This window comes from Lithobates pipiens, unplaced genomic scaffold (genome assembly GCF_037356315.1).
Source record: "Lithobates pipiens isolate NorthernLeopardFrog02 unplaced genomic scaffold, aLitPip1_a1.2 Scaffold_1, whole genome shotgun sequence".
Taxonomy (NCBI): domain Eukaryota; kingdom Metazoa; phylum Chordata; class Amphibia; order Anura; family Ranidae; genus Lithobates; species Lithobates pipiens.
The window spans coordinates 189,782,139-189,800,321 of record NW_027507685.1 but is presented as its reverse complement, the minus strand read 5'-3'; the positions used below and the strand labels follow the sequence as shown (position 1 = coordinate 189,800,321).

The 18,183-nt window shown below is 44.5% G+C and overlaps 1 protein-coding gene across 2 annotated transcripts in view; it reads right to left on the bottom strand.

Annotated features, from left to right (window-relative positions):
- Positions 1-18,183, bottom strand: part of TMEM268 (transmembrane protein 268) — a 133,237-nt gene that overhangs the window by 30,347 nt on the left and 84,707 nt on the right. For both annotated transcript variants that reach the window (XM_077479046.1, XM_077479045.1), the window contains exons 4-6: positions 9,780-9,887; positions 546-695; positions 359-469 (exon numbers count right to left, since the gene is read on the bottom strand). In XM_077479046.1, coding sequence (XP_077335172.1) covers positions 359-469; positions 546-695; positions 9,780-9,887 — 369 coding nt within the window. The remainder of the gene's footprint in view (positions 1-358; positions 470-545; positions 696-9,779; positions 9,888-18,183) is intronic.

Below are 18,183 nucleotides of genomic sequence, written 5' to 3'. Positions count from 1 at the left end.
GTGGGGGGGGGGGGGGTGTTACACTGCAGTTGAGCTCCCAAGTTCAGCAGTTCAATAGACGCCGAATGTATGACTCGGCCCTGGCATCATTGAATTTGATTGACTGCAGCAGGAGCCAATGGCTGCGCTGCTATCAATCCAATCAAGAGATGGGACTCTGTGGAGAAAGGGACAGCGCGTCCCCGCCGGAGAGAGATGAAGGGGCTCCGGTAAGTAAAACGAGGGCCGGGGGGGGGGGGGGGTCGGTCACTGCCAGGTGTTTTCACCTTAATGCATCCTATGTGTAAAGGCAGGTGTCCCAATACTTGTGGTAACATAGTGTATGCAGACAATAGGTATTCTGTGGTGTAAAGGATACAGATGGGGCATTTCGCCAGCTCCGAGACCGGTCACTTATGCCCAGTAGGACGTTGTACTTCATGAAGGACTCGTTGGCTGCTGCCAGCATGATGTCAGTGTTGGTATTTATCTATTGTGATAGATGGATAATTAGAATTAGAACTGAGACATAGGATCCAAATCCTACATCCATTTATTCTACTCACCTTTTTTTGTTGCTGATTGAGGATTATGATGACCACGGCTGTGACAAAGACAGCTGTTAGAGTGACAGGGATACTGGTGACCCAGCTTTGGCCGCTAGTAAACATCTGAATGGTGGAGTAGAGATTGATCCAAATGGAGATATACAGGATCTAGAAGGTTAAACGTGAATTTACGACAGCCCATGCCAAGAAAATCCTTAAGCTGGTCATACACCAGTAGAATTTTGTTAGTACAGACATTCTGAAAAATTAGCAGCAGAGCATTTGATCTTTCCATCACTGAGTCAACTGATCTTAAAATTTTGTCAATACCTACTACTTGCGTTAAACCCTAGACATATTAAACAGGTCCCTATTGTTATTATTATTATTATAAAGGATTTACATAGCGCCAACAGGTTATGCAGTGCTTTTCCAATATTTCATCTCTGCTCCTCCAAATTTTCTCGTCACGATCAAACCATTTCCGAGGAAATTCTGCTAGTTTGGTCAGCTTTCCTTTTTACATCTATTTACAATAAGCACTAATTGTACTTAAAAAGAAATATCCAATTCTCCCCACTGTTTAATACACCAGCTACCAGGACTAGGCCATGTAAGTTTTGATTCAAACTCCCTTTTTCACTGTGTTCTTTTCAGTATAAATTACCACCACTCAATTGGACCCAAAATGGTGGGTCATCAATCCAACTGAAGCTGCTTAGACAGTTAAAGCAGAAAACATTCCTTGTCTGATTTTTGGCCACAGAACTTCTGCTCTATGGATGTATTCTGCACCATTCTTGAGAAAATCTAGAGCGGTCTTTCTCAACTAGGGTTCCCTGGAGCCCCAGGCTACCTCCAAATCTTGGCAGTGGTTTCTTGAGCATTTTTTTTGCCTCACATGAGTTCCCATTGTCGCCATTGAGTTTTTTTTAGCTACAGCTGTATCTGTAAGGGGGGGGGATTCTTCCCAATGACCACAAGTGTAAAGCATGGATTGAAATTTGTCCATTTCGGCAGAGACCAACCAAATTTCGAAGAATGTTTGGTCATCCTGGTTGTACACAAGTAAATCTATCAATTAACTGGTATAAGACCAGGTCTGTAAGGTTTTTCCTGACTGATTAGTGCCGCCAGCTATAGCTGTTCTGTTGGCAGTAAAGGCTCCTCACTGGCACAATACAATAGTGCTGTGGGAGCGATTCGCCCATCAACACTGACTGTTGGGGAAATCCAGCAATTTTCTTTGCTTCCACTTGTGGTTGGATGGCACATGAGAATCTGTCCCTGCCAGGAGAACACAGCGATTATTGGCAGCAGCTATAGTCTCTGGCAATTGCATATAAAATTGTAACCTGCTGGTTGGACCCAAGTCGATCGCTGGATCGGCTTGGGTACAATAAGCCTGCTCATGGTTTGAATCTCGGCTGGTACCAGCTTAAGGAACATTCTTCGCACTGACAATCAAACTAATGTACTATGACTTGTAGATAGAGTAATAGCAGAGGTTCCCTAAGACTGGAAAGCTAATTCGAGAGTTTCTCTGCTGAAATGGTTGAGACCCTGCTCTAGAGACTCTATTGTGTGAAGATCCCAGCAGGTCAACAATTTCTGAGATGCTGTAATCGGCACATCTGGAGTCTACTCATTTTAACATTTGGTTGAAAAATGAATCCTTGACCCTCAATGTCTGATTTGTATACAGTGCCTCTGGAAAGTATTCACAGCGCTTCACTTTTTTCCACATTTTGTTACAGCCTTATTCAAAAATTTATTAAATTTATTATTTTCGGGGGGCGTGTCCGGATGTAGAGGGGGATAGACGTGCCGCTCCACTGATCCTCCATCCATCCGTCGCCATCCTGCACCGCCGCTGGCCTGGAGACCCTCCACATCCTCCACACCAGCTACCAGACAGACCGAACATCTATTCCAGCAGAAATTAGACGGATCGGCCGGACTGGAGAGGTACTACACGGCGGGGACCCGCCACCATCTTGAGGCTTAAGAGGCCTCCGCCTTCCGCGGGCTCGCGTCCCGCGATCGGCGGACCAGGCGGCATCAATCTGGGCAGCTCACTGGCGGAGATCCCCTGGAGTGTGCTGAGAGCTGTGGGGGCCCCCCCCATCGGCCACTAGCGGTCCCGTGGCAGCCGATTTCTAACGCCCGAGGCCCGCCGCCATCTTGCGGCCTACTGTGACCGGGACAGCCTCAGGTAATGTGCACCTGCTGCTCAAGCCTGCTTCCCCCTAGCCACCATCTCTGCCCTAACCACAGCAAGCTGCGCTGCCTCCCCTGTGTCACCCACTGAACTTCAGCGGTGTTGAGCTGCCTGCCTTGTGTCAGTCTCTGCGCACAGCCATACTAGACTGCCTCCCTGTACTGCTATCTATGCTACAGCTTTACTGAACTGCACCCCTGTACTGCTTTCTATGCTACAGCCTTACTGAACTGCACCCCTGTACTGCCATCTGTGTTGTAGCACTACTGCACTGCACTCCTGTGATGCTATATGTGCCACAGCAATACTGACTCACTCCCCTGGGCTAGCGTCTGTGCCGCAACCTGGCTCTACTGCCTCCCTGTGCCAGTCTCGATGCCACTGTCATGTCGCACTGCCTCCTCCAGTTACCATCTATGTCATGACAGCACCAACCAACCTCCTTGGGCTATCATCTGTCCCACACCACTGCTAACCTGCCTCCCTGTGTTATGCTCTGTGCCACAGCAATCCTGAACTGCCTTCCCGTGCTTCCACCTGTGCCACAGCACTACTGCGCTGCCTCCCTGCGCTATCGCCTGTGCCATAGCGATACTGAACTGCCTCCCTGTAATATCGTCTGTGTTCCACCATTGCTGAACTGCCTTCCTCTGCCCTCATCGGAGTCCTGGCGTCATTGAACTGGCCTTTTGGGCATGAGAGGGGGTAAACATAACTCCAGACGGAAGACTTCTTCTGCCCCAGTATCGTCCCTGCAGAACGCGAAGCAGCAACAGCTCCCGCTTGCTGGCACCAACATGGCGACCCAAACCCCACCGCAGGACCCGGCCACCGCGGAGGAGGACAGATTTCAAGCGCTGATGCAGGCTATTTCGGGGTGCAGAACGACCCTGACGGCGAAAATTGACCTCCTGCAGACAGATGCGGGGTTGGTGCGTCGCGATATGGACAAGTTCCGTGGGAGACACCGAAGATACCCTCAGAGACCACCATGCCTCCCTCCATACTCTTCAGTTGCGGGCGCTGGAGTCCCGAGCGGAGGACAGCGAAAATGGGAACAGAAGGAACAACCTCCGCGTGGTGGGCCTACCGGAGGGAGAGGAGGGACAAGACCCCGCAACCTTTGCTGAGCATCTTCTCCACACTCTCCTACCAGCAGCGGCGTTCTCTCCCCATTATGCGGTGGAGAGGGCCCACAGGATGCCATCCATGCGGGGACCGCCTGGTGCCCCTCCCCGCACCTTTATTATGCATCTACTAAACTTCAGGGATCGGGATCTGGTCCTCAGTGAGGCGCGGAAAATCCCTGAGCTACGGTTTGCCAATGCCTGTCTCATGCTGTTTCCGGATTACTCCGTAGAGACCCAGCGGCAGAGGAAGACTTTTGACCATGTCAAGGCCCAGTTACGTGCGAGAAACATTAAATACGGTATGCTGTTCCCTGCATGCCTTCGAGTAGTAGATGGGGAGTCCACCCGCTACTTCACTTCGCCGGAAGAGGCTTCACAGTGGCTGGACACTCTACCCAGGCCCCGGTAACTATGGTACCTTGTACAACCTATGCTTCTAATGTCGTTCCATGATGTCTCCTGCTCTTTCTCCCCTCCCCCCTTGTTTACTGACTCCCTGATGTAACTCTCTACTGAGGAGGACTGTGTGCCTTAGGCCCCGGTGTGTGTAAGCCCCGAGCTTTACTACCTGGGTTAGTTGTCCCCCTGACTGAGACATCATGGCTCACCCCCCCCCTCTCCCTCCCCGGATCCTGGCTTCTACTAGTGCTGGGCCTAGGAGCTGTATGGACTCATTGCCCAGTTGGGGTCCTGGACACTGTTGGGGGGTGGTGGGGGGGGATGCTTAGCGACAACAGAGTCTTCATGCAAATGGAGTGATATGCTGCAGTCACTGTTTTATGCCTTAATTCAATGTACTGTTTTTAAGTATGTGCCCTTGACCTCGGTCAAGAGATCCTGATTCATTAGTCTGTCTATGCTGGTTTTCTATTCTTGGTCTCCCGGGCTGGGGTTGGTGCCGCGGGGACGACAGCGACCGTGCATCTTTCTGCTCACAACTCCACCTCGGGCTACCCCTCTTAGTTCTCCCTGCGCCCCCGCAGGAGTTCTACCCGATTTGCTCCGGTTGAGCTGAGTTTTGGTTTTGGGAATGGGCACTCAGAGTTCCCCAATGGCAGTGCAGGGTGGGGGGAGGGGGGGGGGGGTTTGGGTTGTTTTATTTTACATTACTGTACGTGTTGGAATGGTTTTGCAGTGGTACCTTTCTCTGGTGGGACCCCCACCGTTGGCAGTGGTTGCTGTTGGCGGTTTGGGCCTCTAGGCTGGTGCTGGGGGGGGCGCAGAGTGATATTTGTCTCCACCCGGGCCCCGGATGCGGTGCTCCCCTGGCGTTCATCGGAGATTAAATGAGGTTATCCTTACCCTGGTCCACGAGGACCAGTCGGGTTTTATGCCAGGCAAGGGTACGGATATCAATCTTCGGAGGTTATACACGGTTCTGGTATCCGATGCCCACTTGGCCCCAGCGGATGCAGTGGCCTCCCTGGATGCTGAAAAAGCATTCGATTCTGTCGAGTGGGAGTATCTTTGGGGGGTTCTGCTCCGCTTTGGCCCCAGATTTGTTTCCTGGGTGAAGGCTATCTACGGTACCCCTAGGGCACGAGTGCGCACTGGTTTTGTCATCTCTCCCCCTTTTCTCCTCCGCGGGGGTACTCGACAGGGATGCCTGCTCTCTCCGGTGCTTTTTGCATTGGCTATAGAACCAATGGCCATCATGATTAGATCTTCTTTGGCGATCCGTGGCATCCCCTTGGGTCCTGTGGAGGAGAGAATTTCCCTTTATGCTGATGACACCCTTTTGTACCTCTGGGAGGTGTCCACGTCACTGGAGGAGGCCCTCTCCCTTATCGATAACTTTGGCAGGTACTCAGGGGTCAGAGTAAACTGGGACAAGTCTGTCCTGTTTGCTCTTCACCCTTCGGATGCTGGGCTCCCGATTAGCGCCCCACTTCAGCTGGTCACCCAGTTTAAATATTTGGGGGTAATAATCCACAGAGACCTGCCCCGATTCATACCCCTTAACCTTGACCCAGTTCTGTCTTCACTGACGTGACAGTGCTCAGGTTGGAGGACTTTGCCTCTTTCGCCAGTGGGCAGAGTTAACCTGATTATGATGACGGTCCTGCCCAAGTTCACCTATTTGTTTCGGCAAACTCCAGTGCATATTCCCCAGGCTTTCTTTCGGAAGTTAAATAGTTTGATTATTTCCTTTATCTGGAATGGCGGCACCCCGAGGATAGCGCAGAGCACGCTTCAGCTTCCGCTCTCTTTAGGGGGTTTGGCTTTACCGTGCTTTGTGAAATACTACTGGGCTGTAGTCTTGGTAACGGTGCGGCGGTGGCTGTCGGCTGAGCCGGCAAACCCTGCGGCTACCCTTGAGGCGGCACTCCTGGGCTCTTATTCCGCACTCCAGAATTTGGTCCACAGAGGCCCTAGGTCCAATCCTGGGGTTACTCCCTCGATGCGGACCACGCTGAGGGTTTGGGATGTAGTCAAGGCCAGAATAGGGAAACCACACAGTTGGTCCCCTGATACTCCGCTGTGGGGGAACCCGCGGCTGCCCCACTTTCAAACCATTTCGGACCCGATGTTGTGGGCCCGGAGTGGTATCAAAACCTTGGCGGATGTCTCCTCCCCACAGGGGTTGCTTACATATGATGAACTCAAACGTAGACATGGGCTACCTAACTCCATGTTTTTTTAGGTACATCCAGCTCCGGCGTGCCTATCGCGCACAGTTTCCATGTGCTATCGCTCTGGAGGCGACCCCTGTGGAGACCATTCTGGCCCTCTCGAATGAAAAGAAAACGCTGTCGACCCTATATGCTGTTCTAAATAGTATTGGTACATCTGTTGTCTCCCGTCTGTTCTCCAGATGGCAGCGGGATATACCAGAATTAGCGGAGGAGGATTGGAAGGAGGGTGTCCAGCAATATCTACCCCTCATGATATCCTCTAGAGACAGCTACACCCAGCTTAGGTTTATTCACCGAGCTTACTACTCCCCGGATCGTTTGGCCAGAATTTACCCTAAGAGAACTGGTATGTGCCTAAATGCGGCTTGACTTCTGGCACGTTCTTCCATATTGTATGGTACTGTGTGTACTTACAAGCCTTCTGGAGAGGGGTGGCATCGGAGATCAGCTCTATAGGCCGATTGGATGTCCCCTGTGATCCACTACCCCTTTTATTGGGAATTGTAGACACGCTTCCAGCCTCGCAGGCTAAAAAACTATTTGTATTCTATTCAGCCTTCTATGCTAGGAAAGCTATCCTAATCAAATGGCAGGACCCTAGTCCCCCAACGGTTTCTCAATGGAGAGCCTTGATTGATGCGGCCTTACCGCTCTATAAATTGACATACCTAGGAAGAAACTGCCCCAAAAAATTTGATAAGATATGGGGCCCCTGGACCAAAGAGAGACCACTTCCTTAGTCACTAAGCTCCGGACGGTGTAAAAATTTCAAGAATTTGAATTTCAAGAATTTCAAGATGGTGTAAGAATTTCATTAACAATTTGGGAGGGCCGAGGACTCTGTCTGCCCTTTTAAGTTACATGGGGATGACTTGTGTTTGGTATAGATGATGGTATCCCGCCCGTGATGATGTATAGTCCACGGATCTTACTCTATGAATGCAATTCTGGCTTGACAAACACTGCCTGAATGTATGTTGTAACCCGATATGTTTATATGCTACTTAACCCAGATTTGACTTTTCTCTCTGAATACTCTTCTTGCTTTACCGCTGTAAACTGCCATAATAATCACTATTGAGATTGTACCACTGTTCTGACATGTAGTGTACAAATTGAATAAAATCTTATGTTAAAATTTTTTTTTATTTTCGTCAAAATTCTGCAAAAAATACTCCATAATGACAATGTGAAAGAAGTTTGTAATCTCCAAATTTATAAAAAAAAAAAAAATCACATGTACATAAGTATTTACAGCCTTTGCTATGCCACTTAAAATTGAGCTCAGGTGCATCCTGTTTCCACTGATCACCCTTGAGATGTTTCTACAACTTGGAAGTCCGCCTGTGATAAATTTAGTTTATCGAACATGATTTAGAAAGGCACACGCCTGTTTATAAAAAGTCCCACAGTTAACAGTGCATATCAGAGCACAAACCAAGCCTTGAAGTACATGGAATTGTCTGTAGACCCCCTAGATAGGCTTGTATTGAGGCACAGATCTGGGGAAGGGTACAAAAAAATGTGTGCAGCATTAAAGGTCCCAATGAGCACAGCAGCCTCCATCATCCATAAATGTAAGAAGATTGGAACCACTAGGACTCTTCCTAGAGTGGGGTGCTCAACCAAACTGAGTGATTGGAGAGAAAAGGGCCTTAGTCAGAGAGATGACAAAGAACCTTATGGTCACTCTTGACAGAGCTCTAGGGTTTCTCTGTGGAGAGAGGAGAACTTTCCAGAACTATCTCTGCAGCCTTCCACTAGTCAGGCCTGTATGGTAGAGTGGCCAGATGGAAGCCACTCCTCAGTAAAAAGGCACATAACGGCCCACCTGGCATTTGCCAAGAGGCACCTGAAGGTCTCAGACCATGAGAAACCAAATTCTCTGGTCTGATGACACAGAATGAACTCTTTGACCTAAATGGTAAGTGTCATATTTGGAGGAAACAACCTGGCCTATACCATCACTACAGTGAAGCATGGTGGTGGCAGCATCATGCTGTGGGGATGTTTTTTTTCAGCGACAGGAACTGGGAGACTAGTTAGGATTATTGGGGGGGGGGGGGGGGGGGATGAATGCAGCAATGTACAGAGACATCCTTGATGAAAACTTGCTCCAGAGTGCTCTGGGCCTCAGACTGTGTTGAAGGTTTTTGCTTCCAACAGGACAATGACCCCAAATACACAGCCAAGATAACAAAGGAATAACTCTGCTAATGTCCTTGAGTGGACCAGCCAGGCTTGAACTCAATTGAACATTACTGGAGAGATCTGAAAATGGCTGAGCACCGACACTCTCTATCCAACCTGATGGAACTTGAGAGGTCCTGCAAAGAAGAATGGGAGAAACTGCCCAAAAATAGGTGTGCCAAGCTCGTAGCATCATACTCAAAAAGACTTGAGGCTGTAATTGGTGGCAAAGGTGCTTCAACAAAGTATTGAAGCAAAGGCTGTGAATACTCGAGTACATGGGATTTTTTTGTTATTTTTAATAAATACGGAAAAATTCAAACAATTTTCTTTCATGTTGTCATTATGGGATATTTGTAGAATTTTTAGGAAAATAATGAACTCAATCCATTTTGAAATAAGGCTGAAACATAAGAAAATGTGAAAGTGAAGTGCTGTGAATACTTTACGGATGCACTGTACTTAGCTGCAGCCACTTGATTTACTTTTTGACTAGGTTAAGGTGATGTTTCTAAGTGTTCCCTGGATGCAAAATTACATTATCAGATGCAATATTTTAGAACATTTTCTGATGGACACAAGATATGGTGTTGGGACACGTAGGTCAAATCCAACCTTGGAACAATTGCTCTCTAAACCAAAGCATTCCTGCTATGTCTATAATTTTAAGATGACGGCAGACCTCATCTGCTCAGGGCTTAAGCAATGGAACTAATAGTTAATCTGCATTTTTTTTATTTATTTTTTATTATTGGTTCTTCTGGAAATGGCCAGCAGAGTTCCTCTGTAAAGCAAGCCATACATTACACTTTTTTTTTTTCTTTAACCACGGGTTGAAAGAGAATTGCTTGATTTCTCCCATCAATGCTGTGCCGATGGGGGGGGGGGCAATCTCTCCCACTGTTGTATTCTGACAGTGGGAGGTTTCCCATCTGTCAGAATACAGTGATTAGTCTCAGCAGCTATAGGCGGCTGTATGCTGCGATCTTTTGACAAGCAATAAGCCAGATGGAGTGATGATATCTCATATTTACGGTTTCTTTGCATGTTAGAATTGCAGACATTACAAGCTCACCAGGGCCAGAATCATCCCAAAACCGCGAGAGCTGAAGAAAATGTATCTGTGGACCTCTGGAATAATTGCGGGGATCTGTAAGGAGTGTCGGCATTGTTCCACAGGGAGCTGGAAAAGAAGTTGATGGTCATGACTGGACTCACAATAACAGGCTATTGTGCTTAATCACTAATTACACAATTACAATGCAAGGAGAAATCTTCTCTCTGTCCTCGACTACTGTTCTGGCTTGTATAAGATGTTCTGCAAAACACAAGTTTGCAAGCTCATGTTGCTTCATGCCCTTTGTAATACATATCAGGTTCGATAACAATGCAGCCTGCAAATCAATAGAAGCGTTATTTGAAAGCACTCTTTAGGTTCTAAATTCTCTAGGCTCAAGCTTAGGTGATCCAACCATTGCCTGGAATCTACTAAAGGCAACCCAAAGTGAAAGGTAAAGTCAAAGTATAATAAACATACCAACAGATCTAATACTGCAGCCAGAAGTTGCATACTTAATGTCACGCATCTTTACTTAAACACAACAATGGCACAAATGCCTCCCTTACTAAAAACGTCCATAATAATCCACTTTCTCATTAGACAACACTGTCAATTATGTACAACATGTTAATCATGAATTGTATTGAAGTAATTTCTAGATCTGTGCACCTTTAATCTGTACACCAGTATGGGAGTCCCATCGCTGCACCGGTGGTAAATGTCCTTACTCTGTGGCACTCAGGATTTATGCTAGAGGCCTCTGTAGGTAGGAATGTCAATTTAAGGGACATCTGCCAGTGGTTATTAAAAGAAGCTTGCAGACTGGAACTGTTTTAATTTAAGAGATAAAATATAGACTTCAAGATCCTCTTGCTCACCTACAAGGCTCTTCATGGATTGGTACCCCAATATCTGTCTAAACTTCCCCCTTGTTACCTCCACTCCACAAATATTGGTCTTCTGAGTGCCCCCCTCCTACACTTGATGGAAGACAGAGCCTTCTCCTGATATGCCCCAAAATTCTGGAATTCACTTCCAAAGATCGTCTGTCACTTTCTCTAAACTCATTCAAATCTAATCAAAAAAAAAAAAATGTCTTTAGACAACCTTTCACATAATTTTATTTTTTTACCCCTTTTGTTTTATCCTGTATATTTCTTGTGTTTTTTGTTTCTCTTGTCCTTGTAAAGAACTTTGAGAAGCTACCTTTTAAAGGCGCTATATAAAATAAAGTTGCTTTATCAGTAGTGGCGTCCCTATGGTTGCCACAAAATCTAAAGTAGCATTGAAGTTGTTTTTGTGAGAGAAGATTACAGTTTTCAGTTAGCGCTTTGATGGTGGAACTTGACTGATTAAAGTATGGGAATCACTGATGGGTACAGTGATCATTTTCTAAACTTCATTGTGTCCTCAATGCTTATTTTTTTTTTTTTTTTGAAAGACCATACTAACCTACAACCCTGTACCTCTGAAGTCTTCACAGTGTGACCTTCCCAACATCCCCCTCCAACTTGTAATCTTCTGAATGCCCAGAATGCTACCTACGCTTGGCCTCCATTTAATTTTTTTTTTTTTTTAATAAAAATCTAAAGACTCATGAGCTGTTCATTGTCCATTGCATTACGCATGTATGCTTATGCTCCTAAGATAACTGCACTTGAGGGGTGTCCACTCCCCACGTGTCAGATTGTTAGGCAGCATAAACACTACAGAGTTTTGAATCGCAGGCAGATTTGCCACGGATCTGCCCCCAATTTGACAGCACGGATGTGTGAATGACAAATTACAGGACTTGCATTTGAGATGCCATTCATTTGAATAATACCTCAAATAGCGGGGCAGGTCTGCTGCGTGATAAAACATGCTGTGATCGCGAGATGCATGTCACCCCAAAGTAGCTTCTGAACTATTTTTGGGTAACATGCGTCCCATGATTGCAGCATGTTTTATTGCGTGACAATTATGGCAGACCCACACTGCGATTTGAGGTGTCATTCAAATGAATGGCATCTAGAATGCAAGTCATGTGTTGTCATTCACGCCTCGGCGCTGTGAAATTGCGGGCAGATCTGTGGCAAATCTGCCCGGGATTTAAAACGCTGTAGTGTGAATGCAGCCTTAAGGCAACTGCCCCTTCCAGCACATTCCTCTGATGCTCAGAATCCTGCAAGTGTTGTCCAGAAAGCTCAGATATAGGAGGGTCCGTTACCCAGGCCATATACAGTGCCTTGAAAAAGTATTCACACCCCTTGACATTTTCCACATTGTCACGTTACACCCAAAAACTTAAATATATTTTATTGGTGTTTTATGTGATAGACCAACACAAAGTGGCACATAATGGTGAAGTGGAAGGAAAATAATAAATGGTTTTAAACATAGTTTACAAATATCTGAAAAGTGTGGCATGCATTTATATTCAGCACCCCCGAGTCAATACTTTGTAGAACCACCTTTTGCTCCAATTATTGCTGCAAATGTTTTTGGGATGTCTCTACCAGCTATACACATCTAGGACAGTGATTTTTTTTTTTTTTTTTTACCCATTAAATTTCTCAAGCTCTGTCAGATTGGATGGGGAGCATCTGCAAACAGCAATTCTCAAGTCTTTGTAAACTGACAAAATGTGGAAAATTTCAAGGGGCATGAATACCTTTTCAAGGCACGGTATACACCATATTACATAGTACAACATCAACACCTTTAGATTGCAAGCTCAATGAGCAGGGCTCTTATTCCTTCTGTAATAGTACTGTCCCCTTTTATATTGTAAAGGGCTGCGTAAACTGTTGGTACTATATAAATTCTGCATAATGAGGGGCACGCCTTTATCACTGAGGTCTCCATTTGCTGTAGCTTCAGACACTATGCATGGGGCCGACGCTCTGCGAGACCAGCACAATATTGCAACCCCAAGCAGTGAGTCCACTTCAACTAATGAGACCCGAGAGATTAACTTTGGCAATGTGCCCTCACTTCTTCAGGTCAACTTACTCCTTCCTGACCGAAACCTTTAGCAGTCCGGGCTCACTGTTCATCCCAGCACATTAGGTACAAAGAGGAGAGGGGTGGTATGGTTGGCCGATGGGCTGGGTCTATGCAAGTACATGCCACAAAGTGATTTTGTAAAAGCCAGACAGCCATATCCCAACAACGATCTGATTGGCTGCATCAATGGGTTCATTGGGATGTGGCTGTCCGGTGTGTTTTTCTGCACATGTTATAGATTTGTCTTTAACAATAAAAGCAATTTTGTTTCTAACATCCCTGAAGGAGCTTCCTGAAACATGGCAGGGGTCTGTGTGGTTTGCCGTGGTGACCCTATCACAGTAGTCCCTGGACCTCTCAAGTTTTGTTCTGTGTTTTTTGCCATATCTGGGATTCGGATGTCTAGCATATGATTGCCACCTATTGATTCAAATTTTAATTTTTTTTCAATAAATTTTGTATACTCCTTTTACATACTCTGTGTACTACTACTTGGGCCATTAAAGTCCTGTTAGGGGGTTTTCCAGATGTTTCCAGATGTACCGATATCAAATAATCAACCAGAGAATAAAGTTTATATAGTAAATTATATATCCTCATGACCAACAGAGGATAAAAAAAGAAATACTTAAACGTAACAATAAGTCACTGGGACCAGATTGCTTGCACCCGAGGGTTCCTAAGGAACTCAGTCATGTAATTGCCAGACCATTGTTCCTAATTTTTTAGTCTACTGACTGGAATGGTATCAGCTGATTGGAGAAAAGCCAATGTAGCACCAATATTTAAAAAAAGGGCCAAAATACATCCCTGGGAATTATTCCAGTTAGCCCAACATCAATAGTATGCAAGCTCTTGGAGGGGATAAGGGACTATATACAAGATTTTAGCAATGACAACGGTATCGTTACCAGTAATCGGCATGTATTCCTAAAGAATCTTTCTTGTCAAACTAATCTATTTACCTTCTGAGGAGGCATTTGCAACATAGTGGCTTAAAACCATCAATAGAATAAACATATTTTAGTGATCGGTTGCTCACAGTGACCTGGGTGCTCAGTCTCTTAACCACTTCCTGCCCAAGATACGTCTAGGGACGTTTTTTTGTTTTTTTTGCGGGGGTATATCTGAATGATGTCTGCAGCTACAGACATCATTCAGATATCATCTTTTAGTGCCGGCGATTCCCTACACCAGGGATATGCAATTAAGACTGACAGCCACAAGCATGGCACCCAGAGGCATGATGGGACTTGTAGTTTTGCAACAGCTGGAGGTCCACCAATTGCATATCCCTGCCCTACACCATAAGAATAATCATAGTCGCTGTTCTGCCGCTTGATCATTCTTACGGGCAGCGAGAGGGGACACCCACCCTCCGGTGCTTCTACCGACTCACCTCTTCCATTTGTGAGTTGGAGACGTTATCCACCGACCCCGGATGGTGACCATAGAGAAATTCTCGGCTGACCCAATGGTTGCTAAAGTCTCTATGATCGTTCGGAGACCGGGTGTGATGTTATGACGTCAAGCCCGGCCTCTGCATTCAAATGAATCGTGGTGCCTCAGCTGGGAAGCTGTGATCGTTCGTTTTTTTTTTTTCCCAGCCTAGAGGCGGAGTCTTGCTGACCCCAAATCTCACTGTAGAGGACCGATCATGCCATATTCTTATTACAAGGGATGTTTATATTCCTTTTAATAGTAATAAGTGCTCGAAAACATTTTTTTTAAAGTGTTAAACTAAGAAAATTTACAATAAAAAAAAAAAAAATATTTGAAGCACCCTTGTCCACGTGTGCTCGCATGCGAAAACTGTGTTCAAGCCACACACGTGAGGTATTGCTACGAACGTTCGAATGAGAGCAATAATTCTAGACCTAAACCTCCAATGTAACGCAAAACATGTAATCGGTAAAGCGTTGCCTATGGGGATTTTTACATGCCTAAGTTGGGTGCCATTCCACGTATCTATTTACTAGGCATATCATCTTTCACATTATGCAAAAAAAAATTGGGCTAACTTAAATTTTTTTTAAAAGTGTTTGGAAAAATTGCTGCGCAAATTATATTCTCTAGGGTCTTTGCTAAAAAAAATTTTTGGGGTTCTATGCAATTTTCTAGCAAAAAAGATACATTTTACATGTAGGAGAGAAATGTCAGAATTGGTCTGGATGGTAAGTGGTTAAAAGATGGAACTTCTGTCTTGTCTGTCCATCCTCAAAAGGCTCTGACATAAAGGCTGCCATGTAATGAGGATGAACAAAGACTGACATGTTTGCCTATATGGCAGCCATGGCTCTCTCCACAGATACAGGGGAGGAATGAGCGTTTTCACCCAGTAACAGAAGGGATTTTAATTGTGGGATCATCAGGTAATAATAAAGGGAATAAAAAAAGTCACCATATCGAAGGCCTTGTAGGCTAGAATACATTCACTTTTTGGTTTAGCTACTAGTAAAGATTCTGAGCAGGAGCTTCATGGCTGTAAAAAGGTTGCCTAGTAAAGTCCCTAGAGGGCTGCAGGTAAGTATAATCTCTTATGAAAGTGTTGGAAGGGGGTGCAAAATAGGATAATTGCACTAAGTGTACTTATCCTTTAATACATTTTCAACAAGCGGTTTTTATCAAGAGTTACAGCAATAGATCTACACTTGTTAAGGTGTCACTTCAGCATAACAGGCCTAGGAAATTTATCACCAAGGGCCTTGAAGGATATTTGAGTCTTAACGTTACCATGAGACAAAGCACTTGCAAAATTGTTATTCATTTATAAGATGCATCTCCCACAGCGCCATATACATATATATATATATATATATATATATATATATATATATATATATAAAAAATAAAAATTTACAATAGTCTATAAAATAGTGCAAATGCATAAAAACATTTTACATTATGGACACAAAAAATGTACAGCAACATTATATGGCAATAACAAGAGAAAAACCCTGCCTCTATGAGAAAATAGAAAATAAAAAGCATCAGAAACAAGGGAAAAACAAATAGCTTACATTTAAAATGAGTGTGTAGTCTTTTTCGACGTATGTTTGTTTTTTTTTTGTTTTTTTTCAGCATTACCTTTAAGAGATCAGCTTGCTATAAATGATCATATCCATGCGTGTTAATGCTTCCAGAAACATTTCTTTGTGTATAGTCTGTAATTATACATGTATGTGGAAATGGATACATTTGTTCATTATGTATGTAGGTGGTGCTTCCTGCATTGTAGTACCACACAATGGATGTGCTTCACTGCTCCTCACAATGCAAGCCTACGATTAGGAACACTTTGTAGGAAGACTGGTTTAAAACAATACACTCCCTGTGTGGCTAATGTCTTTTCTCAACAGCTGTTAAGCAGAGTTGGAGAGATTCCAAAGTCGCTGCGTGCTCCCTCTAGTGACCAATCTCATAATGTTTGTTAAATACAATAAAGTAAGTTAAAAGTTACAAATTACTATAATAAATCAAAGGCACTAAAAACACACAATTTTTCCTTTTAGCCAATTGCCTACCAGGCACTTTCACCCCCTTCCTGCCCAGGCTAATTTTCAGCTTTTAGTGGTGTCGCACTTTGAATAATAATTGTGTGGTTACGCCATACTATACCCAAATTAAATTTTTATCGCTAAACAAAAGACAACATTTTGAAAAAATAAAAAATAAATTCTTAGTTATAAAACTTAGCAATTTTTATTTTTTTCCTTCACTGATGTGCAGTGATGAGGCCACACTTATAAGGTGGCACTGATGGCCAATGATAGACATGTGTGATTAGTTAGTTCTGAATTCTTTTTTTTTTTTTTTTACTAATTTCGACAAATATCCCAATTGGCGAAAAACCCTGAAAATCTGTATTGATTAATAACGTGACTATTACCACTTAAGGACCGAGGCTATTTTTGGCACTTGGAGTTTACAAGTTAAGATCATTTTTTTTTTTTCATACATCATGGGACACAGAGTTGATATTCATTACGTGCTGGATTATACTTAATCTCCAGGTGAATGGACACTGGTAAACCAAATGCGTATTGCTAAATGGAATAGTGAGTAATTCATGCCTTAATTTTTTTTAAGGTTCTAGCACCTTTGTAATAGCTGCTGCAGTTTATTATTTAACAGCGCTGGCAGAATATTGATCATCAACTTAACCACTTTCAGACCGGACCATTTTGCTGGCTTAAGACCAGACCACTTTTTGTGATTCGGCACTGTGACGCTTTAACTGACAATTGCGAGGTCGTGCGGCGTGGCTCCCAAGCAAAATTGACGTCCTTCCCCCCCCCCCCCCCCCCCCACAAATAGAGCTTTCTTTTGGTGGTATTTGATTACCCCCGCAGTTTTTATTTCTTGCGCTATAAACAAAAATAGAGCGACAATTTTGAAAAAGAAAACAGTTTTTTCCTTTTTGTTATAATAAATACCCCTCAAAAATATCTAAAAAAAAAAATTTCCCTCAGTTTAGGCCAATACGTATTCTACATATTTTTGGTAAGCAAGAAAAAAAAATCGCAATAAGCGATTGGTTTGCGCAAAAGTTATAGCGTTTACAAAAAAGGGGATAGGTTTATGGCATTTTTATACATTTTTTTTATTTATTTTTTTACTAGTAATGGCGGTGATCAGCGATTTTTTTATTGTGACTGCAACATTATGGCGGACACAGACATTTTTGGGACCAATCGGTGCTATACAAATGCAGTGATTCCTGTGTAAATGACAGTGAAGGGGTTAACCAGGGGTGGCAGTGTAGGGGTTAAGTGTTCCTAGGGGCATGTTGCTAACTGTGGGGGGCTGGGCTTTGTGTTAGTGAACACTGCTCTCTGCTCCAATCACATGGAGCAGAGATCAGCTTTGCTTGTTGCTAGGCAGAATGGGGAGCTGCTGTTCACAACGGCATCTCCCCGTTCAGCCACCCCGTGAGACGATCGCGGGTATCCCCGCTGTGATGGAGTCCGGGGGACCCGCGACTGATCTCACGGGGGTCCGTACGCGCACGTGATGGCAGGGCAGCATATAAAAATGGACGTACCTGTACGCCAATATGTCTGCCTGTGCCATTCTGGTGAAGTAAATTGGCGTGCGCCGGTCGAGAAGTGGTTAATAATCAAAAAATATTGACCGTGACAATATTAAGATATATATACAAATATAATGAATAAAGTGCTACATGCACCTCATTCAAGTGGTTCAGGATAAATTGTTTTAAGTGCCATGCTGCCCTCTTGTGAGCCCACTCGGCAGTGTTAATGGACCCTCAGCTTTGCAGTCTAGGAGTCAATAAGACTGTCATCTAAAAAGATCTGATGTATATAAGCTGGACTCTCAGAGAAACTTCCATATGGGTATTCATGTGGATGGACCAATGTAGATCATGATGGGAAACAGAAATAAAAAAGCCAAGAGTGATGTACCAATG